Source organism: Phacochoerus africanus, chromosome 1, assembly GCF_016906955.1.
Source record: "Phacochoerus africanus isolate WHEZ1 chromosome 1, ROS_Pafr_v1, whole genome shotgun sequence".
NCBI lineage: Eukaryota > Metazoa > Chordata > Mammalia > Artiodactyla > Suidae > Phacochoerus > Phacochoerus africanus.
In genome coordinates, this window is record NC_062544.1 from 219,851,097 (window position 1) to 219,876,229 (window position 25,133).

The 25,133-nt window shown below is 34.8% G+C and overlaps 1 protein-coding gene and 1 pseudogene across 1 annotated transcript in view; both read right to left on the minus strand.

Moving 5' to 3' along the window:
- The window catches only part of STXBP5L (syntaxin binding protein 5L), a 325,555-nt gene that overhangs the window by 166,397 nt on the left and 134,025 nt on the right, over nt 1–25,133 (minus strand). Inside the window, 1 exon segment of the mRNA XM_047752829.1 lies at nt 22,923–23,046. Coding sequence (XP_047608785.1) covers nt 22,923–23,046 — 124 coding nt within the window.
- Nucleotides 24,490–24,651, minus strand: LOC125114626 (uncharacterized; annotated as a pseudogene).

A 25,133-nucleotide genomic window follows, 5' to 3' on the forward strand; every position in this document is an offset into this window, starting at 1 on the left:
CTGATAATTAGGGTGTGCATGGTAAGCCCTAGAGCATTTACTAAGAAAATACCTAAATTTTTTTTAATTCATTGAAGAAATTAAAGATTTACATTAGAAACATTCACTTAATGCCAAAAAAGAGTAAAGGAAAATTAGAAAACAAAAAAGATATGAGGCATATAGAAAACAAAATTTAAATGTCAGACACCAACCAGCAATACCATTATTAACATTAATTGTCAGTGGATTAAACAATCCAATCAAAAGGAAGAGATAGTCTGACTGGATCAAAAAATATCCAACTATAAACTGTCTACAGGAGACAAACTTCAAATTTAAAGATACAAGTATATTTAAAGTAAAAGAATGGAAACATATGTATCATATAAATGACAAGCATAAGAAAGCTGCAGTGACTATGCTAATATCTGACTAAATAACAAATGGGTCAAAGAAAGAACCAAAAAACATGTTGAGAACAACATATGATACAACAAACCAAAATTTCTGAGATGAAGTTAAGCAGTACAGAGAAGGAAATTTATACCTGTGAGCAGCTATATTAAGAAATAATATTCAAATCAATAGTGTAACCATTCACCTTAAGACACAAAATAAGAGAAAAATGATCCTGAAGCAAACAGAAAGAAGGAAAAAATAAAATATTAGAGCAGAAATTAATGAAGTATAAAAGAGAAAAACAATATGGAAAATCAAACTGAAATTTGGTTCTTTGATCAAGAAAACTAACAAACCTTTAGCTAGAATGAACAGAAAAGAGAGACAGACAGACATAAAAAATTAAATTACTAAAATCAAGAGTGAAAGAGGGAAAAAATTACCTACTTCACAGAATTAAATGTATTATAACAGAGTAATATAAATAACAATATGTTGACAAATTAGATAATCTAGACGAAATGGACAAATCTCTAGAAAGACACAAACTACCAAAATTGACTTAAGAAGAATGAGAAAAATCTGAATAGACATATAACAAGTAGCAAGATTGAATTAAGTTATTGGAAAACTTCCCACAAAGAAGAGCCATATGCAGATGGTTTCACTGGTGAATTCTATGGAACATTTAAGGAAAAATTACACCAACTCTTTAAAATACCATATATCAATAAAATAAAGAACAAAAACTACATGATGATATCAATCAACAGAAAAGGCATTTGACAAAGTCCAGAGCTCTTTTAAAGACTTCCCAACCTGATAAAGAGTTTGAATGAAAAAACCAGAGCTTACCATCATACTTAAAGAAGACATTTTCAAACTATAAAAACAATAGTATTTCAAAGCTGTGTAGAGTTACACATCAGAGTAAATCTGTAACCTGTGACCTGAGTCTGTCTAAACAAATTGCTAAGGATTTTGACTTCACATAGAAACATTCCAGATCCTTCTCCTGAGTTTAACTGCCAGTACAGTAGCAAAAACTTGAATGGCATTGGTCATTCTATAATTCCTGCCAAAATCATCTCTAGTTATGGATTATCAGGGCTCTCTTTGCATTCCCAAGAAGAACTGATAACTTTAAAGAAAATGTTCTTTGTCTTTATGTGTTTTGAAGTATACTGTCTTTGTTTCTTCTTGATACCACCCTACAATGGAAACATTATGGAATTAAATCTGCCTTATGGGTGGCAGCTTGGAGCCTAGCAGGAAGTTGGAGGGTTTGAATTCTGTTCCCAATTCAGACTGTGCTTTATTTCTTAACACCGATTACTCTTAGAAAGTTTGAGAACTGGTTTTGATGTGAATAGCAAATTATCAAATTCTGGTATATTGTGACTAAGGCTTAATAATGCCTATCTTAAAAGAGGAATGTTATGTTAATGCAGTGCCAAATACACTCTCCACATTTACAATTTAATCTTTGAATGTGTGTTAGTTGATTAGCTCTTTCCTCCTTCTGTGTGATGGTTCTGTGCATAAAGTCAGTCAGATCCTTGTGATGTTTTGTATGGCTATAGACTTTGGCAACATGTAAATAATATGTAAAGAAGTTTTTACGATTAAGGCATCAAATTTATTGAATTTTATTACTGAAAGTTGAAACATGTATGAACAAAAACAATAGAAGAATAGACTCTTTTCATGGAAGAAAAGGAAGCAATAGGAGAGAAATCAAGATTGTAGACTAGGACATGGAACTCCTTCCACCAATACATCAAAATGAGTTTCATGTAACACCTATTGAATACTCATCAAAGATTTCATATGACCAACACTGCAAGAAAGATCACCACATAGCCAGGTAAGAAAAAATAAATTTTAAAAAAGAGTAGGGATGGAACCTAGACCTCTGGGAAGGAGCAATGAAAGAGTAAAGGTTCTCTCATCTTGGAAATCCCCTTTAAATAGCTGAGAGATCAGCTAGGACTGATAGGGAGCTTCAGAGGCTAAGCTGATAGGGAGATTGCAGCAGCTGGTTTATGACAGCACAGATGGTCCTGGCCACCTTTCTGCAGTCTCCAGTCCAAGATAAATGTTTGATAGCACAGGCAGGCTGAGTGCTGAAACTCAGGCTTAAGTGGACAGAACTGGGGAGACAACTGGGGTTGCCTTCACAGAGAGAGCCTGATGGGGCTGGGGTTTGGCCTGGGTCACAACTGGGGGGGTTCACAGGACAGAGCCCAGGTCCATGATTGAAGACTATTTGTTAAGGTGCATGAAAAGGAAGAGGTGGAGTCTGACCAAAGCAGCTTCACTGTTGGCAAACGCACAGTGAGCACAGCCCACCTCTACACTCTGGGAGTGTGTAAGCAGATGCAGGGCTAAAATCTGAGCCAATCTAAAGGGGCCAAGTGACTTTGGAAGCAGGATTGAAATTGATCAGTGCCCTGGCATTTTTAGAGGATTTATACATCCAGATCCTTTGTAAGCTCAGTGCCTGTGGGGCATCCATACTGATTACTTGTACTCCCATGACTGGGTAGATCTGGCATTAGCAGCTGTGAGCTTTGCAGATGCTCACAGGCGTAGGTGGAGCCAGGGTCTTGTCTGACCTCATATCTTCCACAGCAGGTCCAGGTGTGCAACTATGTGTGACTATGACAGGTCCCAGTGCCTAACTTCAATGGATCTGTACCAGCAGATGAATTTGTGGTGGTGAATTTGTCAGCACAGTCCCCAAGGGATATCTTGGCTAACTGCCTGCATTCCCAGAGCTAAAGCAGTGCCAACAACAGTGTACGTGGTAAGCATGCACAGCAGGTGACAGGTGTTCCTGCAGAGTGTGCTTCCTGGTGGACACCTCCTGTGGAGAACTACTCCCAGTGGCTACAAGTGGCTCCTCTCCAAGTGGAAATGCTCCAGTCCTTCCAGCTCATGCCAAAGTTCACAAACAGATCTAGGGGCTTCTACTCCAACTGGGAGCAAACGCTGCCCCTGACAGGGCTGTGATGACCACAGAACAAAAAAAGAACTCCTGATTAACATCAAGCTCAGACTCTTGTCACCACATGAATCACACCCCCTTATTAAGAGGATGTTATTTAGAAAACCCTGAGGAAAGATAAGGCAGGCATCCATACTAAAAACGGCCCTTGCACCAAAAATATTAAACTCACACAGGCTACAAAGGGATGCTCCCACAGAAAAAAATAGCTCTACAAAACCACAGTAGATTACTGTTTCTCCTAAATTCAGAGTCAGGGAAATATAAATAAAATAAAAAAGCAGAGGAACCACTCCCATTTATAAGAAAGTCAGAAATCCCCTAAAAGAAAAACAAAAAAATCAGGCCTCTCCAGTCTACTAGATCTCAATTTCAAAAAGAAGAAAATAAAAATACCAAGAGAAAAGTTATCAATAAAAACAGATATTACTATGACAAGGAACTAGACATTATAAAGAGAAGACAATAAAAATTAGAAAACTCATTTGCCAAGATAAAAGCCAAGCTAAAACCCAATAAACACCAAACTAAATAATGCAGAACAAATAAGTGATCTGGGTTTTTAGAATAACAGAAATCACTCAATCAGAACAACAGAGAGACACATTAAGAAAATAAAAGCAATACACAAGACCTATGGGATAATATAAAGCAAGCCAATCTATGCAAAATAAGGATCCCAGCAAGAAAAGAATAGGAGAGGAAATTGAAAATGTATTTGAAGAAATTATAGTGGAAAACTTTCCAAATGTAAAGAAGATACATAGGTAAAGGAAGCACAAAGGGTCCCAACAAGATTAACTCAAACAAGGTAGGTGTGGTTCATCTACACCTACACCAAGACATATTATAATTAAAATGGAAAAAGTAAAAGATAAAGAGAAGATCCTGAAGACAGCAAGAGACAAATGAAGAGTAGATTACAAGGGAACCTCCATAAGGCTATCAGCTGATTTCTCTACAGAAACATTACATACCAGAAGGGAGTGGAAAGATATACTCAAAGTTCTGGAAGGGAAAAATCTACAACCAAAAATAATCTACCCAGAAGGATTATCATTTACAATAGCATAAAGAACTCAGAAAAGCAAAAACTAAAAGAATACAACAATGGTATACTTATCCTAATGGTTTTATCTAAATAAAACAGAAATAAGAATATATAGGAAAAAGAAAATTAGTACTGGAAAGTAAATCACTTAAATAAGCCAGTACATAAATTTTTAAAAAATCAAAAAAATTTGCAAAAGTGATGGTATCTACAATGAACATAAAAAGGATAAATATGAAGATGTAAAAGAGGAAAACAACATTGTAAAATGTTGGGGAGCAGGGTAGGAAAATGTAGATTTTTTTTTTCAAATGTGTTTGAGCCTATATAACTACCAGCCTAAAGCAAACAGATATAGTAATGGGTTAACACACCTGAAAAACATGGCAACCACAAACCAAAAACAAACAATAGATTCACACACACACACACACACACACACACACACACACACACACACACACAAAAACCCAAAGAGGACAGGACATAAGGATAATACAAAAGAAAGTTTTCACATCACAAAAAGGAAGACAAAAAGAAAAAGAACAAAGAAGAAATAAAAGTAAACTGGAAAAAAGTGTTTAAAATGGCAATAAATGTCTATCAGTAATTACTTTAAATATCAATGGATTAAATACTCCAATGAAAAGGCAGAGAGTTGCAGACCATGTTTTTAAAAAATCCTACAATATGCTGCCTACAAGAGACCCACTTTAGGGCAAAGGACACAGACTGAAGGTGAGGGATATAGAAAAAGACATTCAGTGCAAATAGAAATGAGAAAGGGGGTCATCATACTCAATGACAGACAAAACAGACCTTAAAATAAATGCCACTGGAGTTCCTTAATGGCTTAAAAATTGAAGATTTGGGAGTTCCCGCTGTGGCACAGCAGAAACAAATCCAACTAGGAACCATGAGGTTGCAGGTTTGATCCCTGGTTTTGCTCAGTGAGTTAAGGATCCAGCATTGCTGTGAGCTGTGGTGTAGGTTGCAGATGCAGCTCAGATCTTGCTTTGCTGTGGCTGGGGTGTAGGCTGGCAGCTGTTGCTCCAGTTGGACCCCTAGCCTAGGAACATCCATATGCCATGAGTGTGGCCCTAAAAAGCAAAAAGCCAAAAAAAAAAATTAAGGATTTGGTATTTTACTGCTGTGGCTCAGGTCACTGCTATGTAACAGATTTGATCCCATCCCTGGACCAGGAATTTCTGCATGCTGTGGGCATGGCCAAAAAAGAAAAATAAAAAGGGACACTATATAATAAGAAAATGATCAATACAAGAAGAGGGTATTAAAATCATTAATATACAGGCACCAAATGCAGGCACACTTAAATACATAAAACAAATACTAACAGACATAAAGGTAGAAAGTGACAGAAATGCAATAATAATAGGAGGCTTTAACACCCTCACAGACATCAATGGACAGATCTTCCAGACAGAAAATCTTTAAGGCAAAAGAGATCCTGAATGATAAAATAGAACAATAAGACTTAATTGATATTTTTAGGACATTTCATCCAAGAAACCCAGAATATATATTCTTTTCAAGTGCACATGGAACACTGTCTAGGATAGTCCTCATAGTATGACACAAAATGAACCTCAGCAAATTTAAAATGTATAGAAATTATTTCAAGCATCTTTTCTGAACACAATGGCAAGAAAGTAGAACTCAATCACACAAAAAATAACAATAAAAAGTGATTATATTGAGACTAAAAAGCATGCCACTAAAAAACAAATGATTCAACTATAAAATCAAAGAGGAAATTTAAAAATACTTTGAGACAAATGACAATGAAAACACAACCACACAAAATAGATGGGATTCAGCAAAAGCAGTCCTAAAAGGGAGGTTCATAGGGATATAGGCCTTCTGCAAAAAATGAGAAAATTCTCAAATAAACAACCTGATCTGCTACGTAAAAGAATAAGAAGGACAAACAAAACAAACTCATCAGAAGAAAGTAAGCAATAAAGATCAGAGAGGAAATAGAGATTAAAAATAGTACAAATCAATAAAAACAAAAGCTGATTTTTTTTAAAGTGTTTACAAAATCCCAAAACTTCTACCAGGGTCACTAAGAAGAAAAGAGAGAGGATCAAAATAAACAAAATAAGAAAGGAAAGAAGAAAAATGTTAATTGATACCACAGAAAAACAAAAACCATAAGAGAATACTATGAACAATTAGATGCCAAAAAATTGGGCAATGTAGAATAAATGGAAATGTTTCTAGAAACATACAGCCCACCAAAACTGAATCAAGAAGAAACAGATAATTTGAACAGACCAATCACTAGAAGTGAAATAGAATCTGTAATTTAAAAACTCCCTACTCACAAACGTTCAGGACAAGACGGCTTCACAGGCAAATTCTATCAAACATACAAAGAACTTATACCGATCCTTCTCAAACTCTTCCAAAAGATTAAAGAGGAGAGATCACTCCCAAAGTTATTCTATGAAGCCACCATCACACTAATACCAAAACAAACATACAGTAAGACACTAACAAAAAAGAAAATTACAGGCCAGTAACTTTGATAAACACAGATGCAAAAATTCTGAACAAAATATTATCAAAGTGAATCCAACAATGTAAAAAAATTATACACTAGGACCAAATTGGATTCATCTCAGGATCACATGGATGGTTCAATACACATAAATAAATTGTTGCGATACACCATATCAACAAAAGAAAAGACAAAAACCAGATGATCACCTCAATAGATTCAGGGAAAGCATTTTAAAGAATTAAACATCCATCCATGACCAAAAACTTTTAAATAAGTGGGTATAGAGGGAATATATCTTAACATGATAAAAGCTATTTATAACAAACCCACAGCCAACATAATACTCAATAGCGAAAAGTTGAAAGCTTTCGTGTTAAAATTTAAGATGAGTTTGCGAACTCTCGCAATTTCTATTCAACACAATATTCAAAGTAGTGACCACCATATTGTTTTCAATAGTAGTTGTACCAACTTATATTTGTGCCGACAGTGTAGAAGGGTTTCCTTTTCTCCACACCCTCTTCAGCATTTGTTATTTGTAGACTTACTAATGATGGATATTCTGACATATGTGAGATGGCACCTCATTATAGTTTTAATTTGCATTTCTTTGATAATTAGTGATGTTGAGCATTTTTCATGTGCCTGATGGAAATCCGTATGTTTTCTTTGGGGAATGTCTATTTAGGTCTTCGGCCCATTTTTCAATTGGGTTGTTTGTTTTTTGGCTATTGAGTTGTATGAGTTGTTTATACATTTTGGAGATTAAGCCCTTATTGTTTGCATTATTTGAAACTATTTTCTCCCATTCTGTAGACTGTATTTTTTAATGGTTTCCTTTGTTGTGCAAAAGCTTATATATTTGATTAGGTCCTACTGGTATGTTTTTGTTTTTATTTCTATTGCTTTTGGAGGCTGACCTAAGAAAACATTTGTATGGTTGATCTTAGAGAATGTTTTGCCTATGCTTTCTTCTACCAGTTTTATGGTGTCCTGTCTAAAAGTCTTTAAGCCATTTTGAGTTTATTTTCAGGCATGGTGTGAAGATATGTTCTCATTTCAGTGATTTATATGCAGCTGTCCAGTTTTCCAACCACCACTTACTGAAGAGACTGTCTTTTTCCCATTTTATATTCTTGCCTTCTTTATCAAAGATTAATTGACCATAAATATCTGGGTTTATTTCTGGATTCTCTGTTCTGTTCCATTGGTCTGTATGACTGTTTTGTACCAGTACCACATTGCCTTGATCACGACAGCTTTTTAATATTGTCTAAAGTCTGGGAGAGTTATGCCTCCAGCTTGGTTTTTTCACTCAGGATTGCTTTGGCAATTCTGGGTCTTTTATGGTTCCATATAAATTTTTGGGTTTCTTGTTCTAGCTCTGTGAAAATGTCATGGGTAATTTGCTAGGGATCTCAATGAATCTATAGATTGCTTTGGGTAGTATAAACATTTTAACAATATTAAATCTTCCAATCCAGGAGCATGGAATATCTTTCCATTTCTTTGAATCCTCTTTAATTTCCTTGATTAATGTTTTATAGTTCTTGGTATATAAGTATTTCACCTCCTTGGTCAGGTTTACCCCTAGGCATTTAATTTTGGGGGGTGTGATTTTAAAAGGTATTGTATTTTTATATTCCTTTTCTAATATTTAATTTTTAGTACACAGAAATGTAAGAGATTTCTGAATGTTAATCTTGTGTCCTGTGATGTTGCTTCACAGAACATTGATTTATTGATCAGTTCAAATAGCTTTTGTGTGGAGTCCTTAGGGTTTTCTATATATAGTATCATGTCAACTGCATACAGTGACAATTTTACCTCTTCTCTTCCAATTTGGATATCTTTTATTTCTTTTGTTTGTTCTATTCCTGTGGCTAGGATGTCCAATAATATGTTGAATAAAAGGGGTGACAGTGGAGATCATTGCTTTGTGCCAGATTTTAGCAGGAAGGCTTTCAGCTTCTCTCCATTGATATTATACTGGCTGTGGGCTTGTCATAAACGGCTTTTATTATGTTAAGGTAAGTTCCCTGTATACCCACTTTGGTAAGAGTTTTTAGCATGAGTGGATGTTGCATTTTGTCAAATGATTTTTCTGCATCTATTGACATGACCTTGTGGTTTTTGACTATTCTTTGGTGTATGACATTGATTGATATGCATATGTTGAACCATCCTTGTGAACTAGGGATAAATCCCACTTGGTCCTGGTATATGATTTTTTTTTGTCTTTTTGCCTTTTCTAGGGCTGCACTCGCGGCATGTAGAGGTTCCCAGGCTAGGGGTCTAATTGGAACCGTAGCTGCCAAGCCTACTCCAGAGCCACAGCAATGCAGGATCCAAGCCATGTCTGCAACCTACACCACAGCTCACAGCAATGCTGGATCCTTAACCCAATGAACAAGGTCAGGGATCGAACTCACAACCTCATGGTTCCTAGTCAGATTTGTTAACCACTGAGCCACAATGGGAATTCCTATGATCTTTTTTATATGCTGCTGGATTTTGTTAGCAAAAATTTTGTTGACAATTTTTGTGTTGATATTTAACAAAGATATTGGCCTATAGTTTTCTTTTTTGGTAATGTCTTTTTCTGGTTTTGGTATTAGGATGATGGCAGCTTCATAGAATTTCTTTTGTGTGTTCCTTCTTCTTCAACCTTTGGAAAAGTTTAATAAGGATGGGAATATGTTATTTTTTATGTTTGGTAGAATTTTGTTGTGAAGCCATCTGGTCCTGGACTTTTGTTTGTAGGGAGTATTTTTATTACATACTCAATTTCATTTCTAGTGATTGGTCTGTTCAATTAACCTATTTCTTCTTGATTTAGTTGTGGCAGGCTGTATGTTTTTAGAGAGTTGTCCATTTCTTCCAGGTTGTCAAATTTGTTGGCAAACAATTGTTCATAGTATTCTCTTATTTTTTTTTTGTATTTCTGCAGTATCCATTGAGATTTCTCCTTTTCATTTCTTATTTTGTTTATTTGAGTTCTTTCTCTCCTCTTCTTGATGATTCTGGCAAGAGGTTTGTCAATGCTGTTTACCCTTTCAAAGATTCAGCTCTTGGTTTTATTGATTTTTTTTACTATTTTTTTGAATCTCTATTTTACTGATTTCTGCTCTGATCTTTATGACTTCCTTCCTTCTGCTGACTTTAGGTTTTGTTCGTTCTTCTTTTTCTAATTATTTTAAGTGGTAGGTTAACTTGTAGATTTGAGATTTTCTGCTTTTTGAGGAAGGCCTGTATTGCTACAAACTTCCCTCTAAGCAATGCTTTTGTAGCATCCCATAGATTTTAAATGGTTGTATTTTCACTATCATTCATGTCAAGGTATTTTTAAATTTCCCTTTTGATTTCCTCATTGGCCAAGTGGTTTCTTAGTAGCAAGTTGTTTTGTTTCCATGTAGTCAGTTTTTTCTCATTTCTTTTCCTGTGGTTGATTTCTAGTTTCAAGCCATTTTGGTCAAATATAATTTCTATTCTCTTAAATTTGTTGAGGTTAGTTTTGTGCTCAAGTATGGGGTCAATCTTTGAGAATGTTGCATGTGCACTTGAAAAGAATGTATACTGTGATATTTTTGGATGTATTGTCCTGAAAATATCAATTAAGTTTAACTTTTCTATTGTTTCATGTAGGAATTCTGTTACCTTATTGATTTTCTATCTAGAGGATCTGTCTATTGATGTGAGTGGGGTGTTAACATCTCCTGCTATTGTACTCCCATTGATATCTCCTTCTATGTCTGTTAGTATTTATGGTATATATTTGGGTGTTCCTATATTAGAGGCATGTATGTTGATGAGTGTAATATCCTCTTCATGAATTGATCTTTTTATCATTAAATAGTGTCCTTCTTTGTCTTTCTTTATGTCCTTCGTCTTAAAGTCTATTTTGTCTAATATGAGTATTGCAACTCCTGCTTTCCTGTCTTTGCCAGTTGTGTGCAATATCTTTTCCCATCCCATCACGTTCAATTTATTTTTTTTTGTCCTTTTTTTTTTAAGGGCCGCATCCATGGCATATGGAAGTTCCCAAGCTAGGGGTCAAATCAGAGCTGTAGCTGCCAGCCACAGCCACAGCCACAGCAATGTGGGATCTGAGCCATGTCTGTGACCTACACCAGAGCCCATGGCAATGCCAGATCCTTAACTCACTGAGCAAGGCCAGGGATCAAACCTGCAACCTCATGGTTCCTAGTTGGATTCGTTTCTGCTTTGCCACAACGGGAATTCCTACTTTCAATTTATATGTGTACTTTGCCCTAACATGAGTCTCTTGTACACAGCATATTGTGGGCTCTTATTTTTTATCCAGTCTGCCACTCCATGTCTTTTGATTGGAGCATTCAGTCCATTAACATTTAAGGTAATTTTTTTTTTTTGCCTTTTCTTGAGCTGCTCTTGTGGCATATGGAGGTTCCCAGGCTAGGGGTCTAATTGGAGCTGTAGCTGCCAGCCTACACCAGAGCCACAGCAGCACCAGATCTGAGCTGTGTCTGCAACCTACACCACAGCTCACAGCAACGCTGGATTTTTAACCCACTGAGCAAGGCCAGGGATTGAACCCACAACATCATGGTTCCTAGTCGGATTCCTTAACCACTGTGCCACGACAGGAACTCCTAAGGTAATTATTGATAAGTATGTATTTATTGCCATTTCAAACTTTGTTTTCCAGTTGATTCTGGGTGTCTCCTTTGTTCCTTTCTCTCTCTTTTTTTTTTTTGGTTAGATATTTTCCTTTTACTTGATGCTCATGTCCTCTTCTTTTTTAGCTTTTGTGAATGTGTTGTTTGGTTTTGATTTGTGGTTGCCCTGTTTTTCAAGTATGTTAACCCCTTCCTACACCTGCTATCCTTAGCCTGACAGTTATATAGGCTCAAACATATTCTAGAAAAAAACCTCTAGATTTTCTAACTTTCCTTCCCCATATTTTATGATTTTGATGTCCTTTTTTTAGCATCTTCATATTTATCTTTTTGCTGTTCCTTGTGTTTATCATTACCTTTACAACCTTTTTTTTTTCTTTTAGTTCTGCATATTGGCTTATTTCAGTGATTATTTTCCAACTGTGAATTCCATATGATCCAGCAATCCCACTCCTGGGCATATATCCAGACAAAACTATCATTGTAAAAAATACATGTACCCTGTATTCATTGCAACACTATTGACAATAGCCAAGACATGGAAACAACCTAAATATACATCACAGATGAATGAGTTAAGAAGATGTTGTACATATACACAATTGAATACTACACAGCCATAAAAAAGAACAAAATAATGCCATTTGTAGCATCATGGATGCAACTAGACATTCCTACTAAATCAAGTCAGAAAGAGAAAGACAAATACCATATGATATCACTTATGTTTGAAATCTAATATACAACACAAACGAACCTATCTGAAGAAATAAAACAAACTCACGGACATGGAAAACAGACTTGTGGTTGATAAGGGGAGGGGGAGGGAACGGGATGGATTAGGAGTTTGTGGCTATAGATGCAAACCATTGCATTTGGATTGGATAAGCAATAAGATCCTGCTATATATAGCACAGGGAACTATATCTAATCACTTGTGATGGAGCATTATGGAGGACAGGTGAAAAAAAGAATTTATATAACTATATAATTGTGTCAGTATGCTGTAGAGCAGAAGTTGAAAGAACATTATAAATCAACTATAGTACAAAATATTAAAAAAACAAAGTTCTAACCACAGCAATCATACAAAAAAGTAAATAAAATTATCCATATTGGAAGGGAAGAATTAAAACCATCATTAGGTTCTGATTACAGGATACTATATAAGGAAAACTCTAAAGACTCCACATACATACATAAAGTACTAGAAATCATAAATGCATGAAGCAAAGTAGGATATAGATTAAGATACAGAAATCAGTAACATTTATTTACACTAACAATTAAATATTAGAAAGGTAAAGTAAAAAAAAGTCACTTAGCCAAATCACATCAAAAATTATAAAATACTTTGGAATAAATCTGATTAAGGCAGTCAAAGACTTATAATCTGAGAACAATAAAATATTGTTGAAGGAAACTGAAAATGATTTAAAGAAGTGGAAAGATATCCCATGCTCTTGGATTTGAAAAATTATTATTGCTAAAATGGCCATAGTACTCTAAGCAATCTATAGATATAATGTGGTCCCTATCAAAATACCCATGACATTTTTCACAGAACTGGAACAAATTATCCTAAAATTTATATTAAATTACAAAGGACCCAGAATTGCCAAAAAAAAATCCTAAGGAAAAAGAACAAAGCTGGAGGCATAACCTCATATAATTCAGAAAATACTACAAAGCTACAGTAATCAAAACAGTGTAGTACTGGCACCAAAACAGATATATGGATCAATGGAAAAGAATATGGAGCCCAGAAATAAACCCACAGAATTGCATTCAACTAATCATTGACAAAGTAGGCAAGAACATATATGGATGAAAAAAACCTTGTCTCTTGCAAGTGGTTCTGGGAAAGCTGGACAGCTACATGTAAATCAATGAAATTATAAAAGCCCCTCCCATCACAAACAAAAGTTCTAGATGGATTAAAGACTCAAATATAAGACAAGACATCATAAAACTCCTAGAAGAGAACAGAGGCAAAATATTCTTTGATGTAAATCATACCAATATTATCTCAGGTCAGTCTCCCAAGGCAACAGAAATAAAAACTTACAAGCTTTTGCATAGCAAAGGGAAGCATAGAAATAAAAGAGAAAGATGACCTATTGACTAAGATAAAATATCTGCAAAAAGCCTAATACAAAAAAAATGGGAATAAGACCTAAACAGGCATTTCTCCAAAGAAGACATAAAGATGGCCAATAGACACATGTAAAGATGCTCAACTTTGCTCATTATCAGATAAATACAAGTCAAAATTACAGTGAAGTATCATAAAAAAAGTCTACAAATGATAAATGCTGGAGAGGGTGTGGAGAAAAATAAACCTTCCTATACTCCTGGTAGGAATGTAAATTGGTAAGGCCATTATGCAGAACACTATGGAGGTTCCTTAAAAAACTAAACATAGAACTACCATATGATCCTGTAATCCTACTCCTGGGCATATATCCAGAGAAAACCATAATTCAAAGATACATACTCCACAATTGCAGCATTATTTACAATAGCGAAGACACTGAAGCAACCTAAATGTACCTCAACGGAAGAGTGGATAATGAAGATGTGGTGTGTGTGTATATATATATTTCACACATACACCAAAGAATATTACTCAGCCATAAAAAGTGAAATAATTCCATCTGCAGCAAAATGGATGGACCTAGAGATTATCATACTAAGAGAAGTAAGCCAAACAGAGAAAGAATATCATATCATACTACATATATGTGGAATATAAAAAGGGGGGGGAATGAACTTATATACATGACAGAAATAGACCTGTTGACACAGAAAACAAATGTATGGTTACCAAAGGGGAAAAGAAGTGAGGGGTAAATTAGGAGTTTAACATACACATACTCCAATATATAAAATAGATAACCAACAAGAACCTACTTATAACACAGGAATTGTAGTCAAAATTTTAATTAATTAATTGCCTTTTTAGGGCCACACCTGTGGCATATGGAGGCTCCCAGGCTAGGGGTCGAATTAGAGCTACAGCTGTCAGCCTACACCATAGCCACAGCAATGTGGGATCCGAGCCACATCTGTGACCTGCACCACAGCTCACAGCAACATCGGATCCTTAACCCACTGAGTGAGGCCAGGGATTAAACCTGCAACCTCATGGTTACAAGTTGGATTCATTTCTACTGCACCATAATGGGAATGCCACAGTCAATATTTTATTTTATTTTATTTTTTATTTTTATTTTTTTGTCTTTTTGTCTTTTTTGTTGTTGTTGTTGTTGCTATTTCTTGGGCCGCTCCCGCGGCATATGGAGGTTCCCAGGCTAGGGGTCGAATCGGAGCTGTAGCCACCGGCCTACACCAGAGCCACAGCAACGTGGGATCCGAGCCGCGTCTGCAACCTACACCGCAGCTCACGGCAACGCCGGATCATTAACCCACTGAGCAAGGGCAGGGACCGAACCCGCGACCTCATGGTTCCCAGTCGGATTCGTTAACCACTGCGCCACGACGGGAACTCCCTTTTTTTTTTTTTTTTTCCCACAGTCAATATTTTATAATAGCCTATAAGGGAATAAAATTCAAAAAAAATACCTATCTATGTATAACTGAGTCACTTTGCTAACACAACATTGTAGATACACTATACTTTTTAATAAAAAAGTAAAATTTTATAATAAAAGTTTATAATAAAAAAATAAAATAATATAAAAAATATTCCTTGATGAGGAAAGGGAATCAAGATGGTAGAGTAGCAAAAAAATAAAAATAAAAAGGAGATCCATTGTGGCTCAGTGGTTAGTGAATCCTACTAGTATCCGAGGACATGGGTTCGATCCCTCACCTTGCTCAGTGGATGAAGGATCTGGCATTGTCGTGAGCTGTAGTGTAGGTCACAGATGTGGCTGAGATCCCACATTGCTATGGCTGTGGCATAGGCCAGCAGCTACATCTCCGATTAGACCCCTAGCCTGAGAATCTCCATATGCCACAAGTGCAGCCCTAAAATGACAAAAAGACAAGACAACAACAACAAAATGATGGTGGAGTAGGAGGATGTGGAACACACCTTCAACAAACACAGAGAAAATACATCTGTATGTTGCACATTTCTCATGGTAAGATAATGGAAACTAGCTGAAAAACTTCTATATAATCAAAGCTAAAAGAGATATCTCCACATAACCAGGTAGTGCAGAAAAAGAAGGCTTCAAGTTGGGACCTGCACCCCTGGGAGGGATCTGTAAGGGAGATAAGGTCCTTATGGGTAGATCCATAACTAAGAAGCTAGCAGATAGAACCAAAATCTCAGCATCCCAGTCCTGGGGTCTTGAACAGAGGAGATAAGCCCCCTTTCCTGCTAAGACAAGTAAGAAGGCTAGAGAAGCCGAGATTCTACTCCATGGAGCATGTGATATGCTGGCATGCTAACAATCAGGGCAGAGAGAGCTTTGCATTGATGAGTGCTGCCTCACTGCACTTCCCAATCCAAAGGGGCAAACATCCTAGCACTACTCACTCTACACTACAACACATCACAAGATGTGGGTGAAGCCTCAGTCTTTGTATGCAAAGGCATCTAAGAGAGCCTGGGTATGATCTTGATGGAGTCATGATCACCATTGTAAGAGGGGCTTACAATGTCCAAAGTGCTTAAAGGAAAAAAACTATAACTTAGGATACTCTACCTAGCATGGTTATCATTTAGAATAGAAAAAGAAAGAATTTTTCCAGACAAGCTAAAACTAAAAGAATACAGCAGTACTGAATCTACCCTAGAAGAAATATTTGTCAGTTTTCTCTAAATGGAAAATAAGTAAAAATGTATAGGAGAGGGAAAAATAGCAACAGAAGAAGATATATGTATTCAAGATCACTTAAATTAGCCAGTACATAGATTAAAACAATAAAAAATACTGTAAACATAATTATGACTACAATACACAATAAAAGGATAGGCCCGAAGAGGTAAAATATGGCATCAAAATCCCAAAATGGTTGGGGTCGGGGGAGGAAAAAACTATATATTTTTTCACATGTTTGAACCAGAATGACCGTCAGTTCAAAGCAAGCATATAAAGGTATGGGTCAGCATACTTGAACTCCATGGTAACCATAAATCAAAAACATACATAGATTCACAGAAAAAAAAAGAAAGAAATGCAAGCATATTACAAAGGAAAATTAAACCACAAAAGGAAAAAAAAAGAAATAAAGAAAAATTACAAAATCAACATGAAAAAAGAATTAAAATAATTAAATATCAATGAATAGTTTTAAAGGTTTATGGACTAAATGCTCTGATCAAAAGACACAGAGATGCATATTAGATTGAAAAAAAAAACAACAAGAACCTATTTCTGCTGACAAAGGATTACTGTCAGGGCTAAAGACACAGACTGAATGGATGTGGAAAAGATATTACATGTAAATGGAAATGAGAAGAAAGAGAGCGTAGCAATATTCATACAGGCAAAATAGATCTTAAAATAAAGTCCATAACAAAAGACAAAGAAGCAAATTATATGATAATAAAGAGATCGATACAAGAAGAAAATATTACACTTATCAACATATACACACTCGATAAAGCAGCACATAAGTATCTAAAACAAACACAAAGAGCCATGAAGGAAAATGTTGACAAGAATATAATAATTGTAGAAGATTTTAACACCCCACTGACATCAATGGACAGATTAGGCAGACAGGAAAGCAATAAGGCAATAGAGGTCCTAAATGGCATAATAAGCCATTTGGACATAGTTGATATCTAGAGGACGCTACATCCAAAAAATAGAATATACATTTTTTTTAAGTACACATGGAAAGGGCTCTAGGGTCAAGCACATACTAGGTCACAAAGCAAGCCTCAACTAATTTAAGAGGATATTTTTCTGTACCTTTTCTGACTACAATGATATGAAACAAGTAACAAATAATACAAAGGAAAATGGGAAAATAACAAACACATGAAAATGAAACAACATGCTACTAAAAACCAAAGGGCCAATGATGAAATCAAAGAAGATTGAGACAATGAAATGTAACACTACAATATGTATGGGATACAGCAAAAGAATTTCTAAGAGGGCAGTTCATACTGATACAGGCCTTCCTCAAAAAACAAGAAAAATCTCAAATAAGCAACTTAATTGACCACCTAAAAAAAGTAGAAAAAGAACAAAGCACAAAGTTAGCAGAAGGAAGAAAATGATAAAGATCAGAGAGGAAATGAATAAAACAGAGATTAAAATAATACAAAAGATCAATGAAAAAAAGAGCTGTTGTTTGAGAAGATAAACAAAATTGATAAAACCTGGTCAAGGTCACAAACAGAAAAGAGAGGACTCAAACAAAATAAGAAATGAAAGAGGAAAAACAATAGCTATTGAACAGAAATGCAAAAAGTATAAGAAAATACTATGAACGCCTGTTATATATAAAAAATTGGAAAATCTAAAATAAAGAATAGACAAGTTCCTAAGAACATAGAGCCTGAAAAAAAATGAATCAAGAAGAAATACATAATGTGAACAGAGCAATCACTAGAAATAAAATAGAATCTGTAGTAAAGAAAAGAAAAGAAAATCTCCCTCGAAGAAATCTAGTACTGTACAACTTAACTGGGGAAAAAAGTGAACATACAAAGAACTTACACCTATACTTTTCAAACTATTCCAAAAAACTGAAGAGGATGGAATACATACAAATCCATTCTATAAGGCCACCATCATCCTGATACTAAAACCAGACAAAGATACTTAAAAAAAGAAAAAAGAAAAGAAAGCTACAGGCCAAAATATCTGATGAATATAGATGCAAAAATCCCCAGCAGAGTATCAGCAAACCAAGTACAACAATACATAAAAAGGATCATACACCATGAACAAGTTGGTTTAATTTCAGAGTCATGAGGATGGTTCAATATTCTCAAACCAATTAATGTGTAATACCAAAATAAAAATGTGTTATGTTATGGAGTTCCCGTCGTGGCGCAGTGGTTAACGAATCCGACTAGGAACCATGAGGTTGCGGGTTCGGTCCCTGCCCTTGCTCAGTGGGTTAACGAGCCGGTGTTGCCGTGAGCTGTGGTGTAGGTTGCAGACATGGCTCGGATCCCGCGTTGCTGTGGCTCTGGCGTAGGCCTGTGGCTACAGCTCCAATTCGACCCCTAGCCTGGGAACCTCCATATGCCACGGGAGTGGCCCAAGAAATAGCAAAAAGACAAAAAAAAATGATGCAATGGACAAGAGCTTAATCTCTAAAATATACAAGCAACTTACACAACTCAACAGCAAAAAAGCCAACAACCCAATTGAAAAATGGGCAAAAGACCTGAATAGACATTTCTCTAAGGAAGATATACGGATGGCCAACAAGCACATGAAAAAATGCTCAATATCACTGATTATTAGAGAAATGCAAATCAAAACTACTATTAGCTACCACCTCACACCAGTCAGAATAGCCATCATTAAGTCCATGAATAAGAAATGCTGGAGGGGGTGTGGAGAAAAGGGAACCCTCCTGCACTGTTGGTGCGAATGTAAGCTGGTACAACCACTATGGAGAATAGTATGGAGGTACCTTAGAAATCTATACATAGAACTACCATATGACCCAGCAATCCCACTCTTGGGCATATATCCAGAAAAAACTTTCCTTGAAAAAGACACATGCACCCGCATGTTCATTGCAGCACTATTCACAATAGCCAAGACATGGAAACAACTTAAATGTCCATCAACAGATGATTGGATGAAAAGGATGTAGTATATATACACAATGGAATACTACTCAGCCATTAAAAAGAATGAAATTATGCCATTTGCAGCCACATGGATGCAACTAGAGACTCTCATACTGGGTGAGGTAGTCAGAAAGAGAAAGACAAATATCATGTGATTGCACTTAATGTTTGGAATATAATATAGGGCACAAATGAATCTTCCCACAGAAAAGAAAATCATGGACTTGGAGAATAGACTTGTGGTTGCCAAGGGGGAGGGAGAGGGAGTGGGAGGGATTGGGAACTTGGGGTTAACAGATGCAGACTATTGCCTTTGGAATGGATTAGCAATGAGATCCTGCTGTGTAGTACTTGGAACTATGTCTAGTCACTTAGGATGGAGGCTGATAATGTGAGAAAAAAGAATGTATATATGCATGTGTAACTGGGTAACCATGCTGTACAGTAGAAAAAAAATAAGTATTGGGGAAATTAAAAAAAGAGAAATAAATAAAAAATCAAACAATAGTAAAAACTGTGAAGATTTAAACAGCACAAAATAAAAACCACAATTTCAAGTTTGACTTTAGAGTAACAGGAATTGTATGCTCTTCTCAGGCATATTGGAACTTCTTGGTAATTAACTGTGTATGTCTGATTATAAAGCAAGTATCAGTAAATTTTGTATAACTTGTATCATGCCACATTCTCTGACAATAATTTAAAAATCTCTAATAAAAAATCTAACATTTTTTAGATATTAGGAAACACCTATCTAAATAAGTCAAATGTTAAAAGATAATTAAAATAGAAGTTAGAAAATACCTCAAAAATTATTGATGGAAATCCCATATTACTAATGAGATTACATGTTAAAATGTTTAAGATACAACAAGAGTGGCAGAGAAAAAAATATCTAGAAAATAAAAAGAGCTGAAACAAAAGGGAATAAACCCAAAGAATGTAGGTAGATATGACAATGGATACCTATACTGTCAAAATCAATGACAGTATGTCCTGGTGAGGCAGCAGGAATTTAATCCGAACTAAACGTTATGGGAAACAAAGATAGTGATGTTTTCAACAACCTTTGAATAGAACTTCATCTCTTTCAACAGGAAAACAGAATTACATAGAATAACTCAAACTGATTAAATAAATATACATATAGTAAAATAAAGTTTCAAATATTAAATGAAATCAAAAAGAACTTTTATAGAAGCTGACTGCTGAGAAGAACAGAGGGAAGTAAATAGAAAATTTATGAATAAACATATTTCACACTTGCAAATATAAGACAAAGGATTTTATTTGGTGATGGTCTTGGGGGAACTCATCATAGAAACAAATAATGAAATCTGAGCAGAATATATAGCAAACACCTCTCCAAGGTTTCCATAATGGTGAACTTTAAATAGATTATCTCTACTCATTGATCTGTTGATAGACACATAGGTTGCTTCCTTATCTTGGTTATTATAAATAATGCTGCTTTGAACATTGGAGTGTATGTATTTTTTCAAATTAGTGTTTTAATTTTCTTTGGATATATACTAAGTAGTGGAACCACTGGATCATCTGATAATTCTATTTTTACATTTTTGAGGAAACTCCATAATATTGTTTTCCACAGTGGCTGCACCAGTTTACATTCCCTCCAACAGTGTACTAGAGTTCCCTTTTCTCCACACCCTCATTGACATTTGTTATTTGTGGACTTTTTAGTGATAACTATTTTGACACATATGCAGTAATAGCTCCCTATAGTTGCATTTCTCTGATGATTAATGATGGTGAACATTTTTTCATGAGCCTGTTGGCCATCTGTGTCTTCTTTAGAAAAAGGTGTATTCAGGCTTTTTGTCCATTTCTTAATTTGATTCTTTGTGGGGTTTTTTTTTTTTGATATTGAGTTGTATGAGCTGTTTATATATTTTGGATATTAACTTATTATTAATCATATCATTTGCAAATATTTTTTCCCATTCAGCAGATTGTCTTATTGTGCCAATGGTTTCCTTCACTGTATAAAAGTTTTTAAGTTACAGGTCCTATTTGTTTATTTTTGCTTTTATTTATTTTGCTTTTGGAAATAGACCTCAAAATATATTGCTGCAATTTATGTCAGAGTGCTCTGCCTATATTCCCTTCTCAGAGTTTTTATGGTACATGCCCAACAATAGATGGATAAAGATGATGCACAGACACATAAATGATATATATGATATATATAATGGAATATTACTCAGCCATGTAAAATAATGAAATTCTGCCATTTGCAATAATGTGAATGGACATAGAGAATAAGTACTATGCTAAATTAAGTAAGACGGAGAAATGCTTTATTTTGTCACTTATATGTGGAATCAAAAATAAAATAAACAAATGTATATAACAAAAGAGAAACTCACAGATATAGAGAACAAACAAGTAGTTACCAGAGTAGAGAAGGAAGGGGGACATACAAATACGAGATTAAGAAGTACAGACTCCTATGTATAAAATAAATAAGCAATGAGGAAAATTGTACAGCACAGGGAAATGTAATCATTATTTTGTAAAAACTTTAAATGGAATATAATCTATAAAAATATTGAATCACTATGTTGTACACCTGAAACCAATATAAGTAATATATATATATATCAAATGTACTTAAATTTAATTAATTAAAATAAATAAATGTCAAAATGTAATCTCAAAGTAAACTTCCAAGTTAAATGGTGCAATAATTTAATCATTTGCAGATGGAACATGCAATTGTGGTACAAATGACTGATTAACCCAATATGGAAAAATTTCATCTTTTGATTATGGGGCATTCATTATAAAAACACATCACTATCTTCTAAATGTGAAATGATAAAAAATGCTCACAAACTATGAAATAGAATGTATTTGATTAACCTCTAAGTTTTGACCTCACTATTCTTACAACCAACCAATGGTATGAGGTAAACACAGAACTCAGATCATCATCAATATTATGGAAAATAATAGGGTCTCTGACTAGAAGACACATTTGACATTTTTATTCTGCCCTATTAGTCAGGCTCAACATAAATACTAAATACCTCTTTTCAATGAAGAAGATAATAAGATAAATATGACCTATGATAAAAAACGACCGTAGCCATAATTCAGTGGATTCAAATGGCAAAAAGGAAAATAAATGGAAGAATTTAGAAAATAATAGACTCTAAAGCTGTATAGAAATTAGATCCAAGAGTCAGATCCATAAAATGCCATCCTCTCACTAGGTCCTTACCCTTTAAAACTGATCAAATATATTAAATCCTCTGCTTAAGATACATCAACCATCAACATTCAATTATTGGCTGGGAGGATCTCTACATAAGTACCATTTTCAATGTAGGAAAGCTGATAGGAAGAAGGGAAGTATAGAAACTTTGAGTCATAATGTGAGGATCTGAAGGAGGTATAAAGAGGTATTTAGAATCGGAAATTATGTCCTAGTACCTCTTTCTAGTGAAAATGATTACCAGCTTTCCTACTTCAAGTAAAGGTAGTACATCTCCAGAGTTTATTTCTTTTGAAAGCATACATCTTACCATGTGGAATTGTGGTCTGGAAAGGACGACTTGGACTTTTCAGGTTCCATAAAGTCAAGCTACCATCTGAATGGCTGCACATGAACTGTCTGCCCTCGTGATGCCAATCAATTGAATGAATAGCCTAATGAAACAACAATTTAAAACAAGCAGAGGAGGAAAAAAGTTGATATATCTTTCTATATTTCAAAGGAAAAATATTTTGACAAAAAATTGTTATAGCAATAACACTTAAGAAACAGATCTAATTTTGACCAAGATCACACTAACTTTGGCTTCAACCCTCTATAAAAGGCTACAATAATTCATTTCATGAGATAGAGTTAAGTAAGTTTCATAATATTGTTAGATGTCAGAACTTTTTGTTGTAAATTCTCTGTCCTCCTTGTATCTTTTAGTGCTTCTTTGAATATTATTATATAGAAGTAATAGCAAGGTTAGCAGAAGATAATCTCTGGTAAATTAGAGGCCTAGTTTCATTAAAGTAGCCAAATTAAAAAGTAATTTACATTAACAGTTGCAATTTGAGAACTTACTATGTGACAGACCCTATAGTAAGCAGTTTATGTACATTATTTCATTTAATCCTACAAAATGGGTATTATTTTTTCCAAATTACACATGGTGAAATAGGCCTACAGAGATTAAGATACTCTCAGGTCTCACCACTTGAAGCCAGTATCTGTTGAACTAAAAAACACATATATTGAATCGATGAACTATATTAATTCTAACATATATTTAATTTTATATTGAATTTGAATTGAATTTAAATTGAATTAAAGAAGCCTTTAAAAATTTTTACATTTACAGGATCACTCTGTAGATGTGAATAAGATAAAATTTAAAAGTAATCTTTCCATTTTCCTAAATTATTTTATTTCCAGTGACTGCATAGTGTCTTGCATAAAGTAGGCACTCAAAATATCTATTGAGTGGATAAGTAATTAATTTTATCACATATTTCCACACTCAGTATTCTTTCAAAATTAATAAAGTATATATATAGAACTTGGGGAATGTGCTAATAAAAGCACAATGAAAGAAACTCTAGTAGACATAAAAGCTGAACAGATGTGTACAGCATGATCCCTTCCTTAAAGGAACTTAAAACAACTGCAAGATAGGGAACACATATATTAATATTAATAATACATGTTATATGGAACTTTTAACATTTAGTCTCTTAATATTTATATACAAAACTAATTTATGTATGTATATATTTATATTAAATATATATATATTTCCAAATAATAAGTATTAGAGTTATAGATAATTGATGGCTAGAATAATCAATAGACATATCATAAATGAAATAGTATATGAGCTGTACCTCAAGATAAGTAAGATTTGACTAATTGGAAAAGATACCATGATACACTGGACGTAAGTTTTCTCCCATTCTGGTCTTCATTACTGGGTAGAGAAGACTTCTTTATTGCCAAAGTTCAGTAGAGGCAGTGAGAGGGAAAAAAACATTCTTTGTCTTCTCCTCTCCTTGTTTCTTATTTTTGTAGGTAGTTTAAGGGAAATGTCACTTCTTGCCTCCTCTACATGTTAACTTGGATGAACCTCAATTTAAAGTTGTTTTAGACTACTTTGCTAGAAATGGTGGGGACAAAGAAAGCATCCCCTGCCCTAATCCCTCTTTCTATCCCACTGAATCTCCATCTATTGGAGAAGACAGATATCACACTTGATCTTAGCCAAAAGGCCAAGAAGTGATGGAGAAGACAGATATCAAATAATAGCTACAACACAAAACCCAAATAAGTACTATTATCAAAGAAGTATGCTTATAGTACAGGAAAGTATGTATATAAAACCAATTTATTATTTTTTAAAAAAAGAGGATGTCAAATAGTCCGTTTTTTTTTTGTTTTTTTTTTTCCTTTTTTTTAGGGCTGCACCCATGAAATTCCCAGGCTAAGGGTCAAATAGAAGCTACATTTGCCAGTCTATGCCACAGCCATAGCAACGTGGGATCCAAGCTGCATCTGTGATCTACACCATAGCTCATGGCAACGCCGGATCCCTGACCCACTAACCGAGGCCAGGGATCGAACCCACATCCTCATGGATAATAGTTGGATTCATATCTTCTGCGCCACAACAGGAACTCCCATCAAATAGTCCACTACTGAAGAGATTGAAAAGCTGGCATTTGAGCTAAATTAGTGGATAAATATTCAATTTCTATTTATTTGG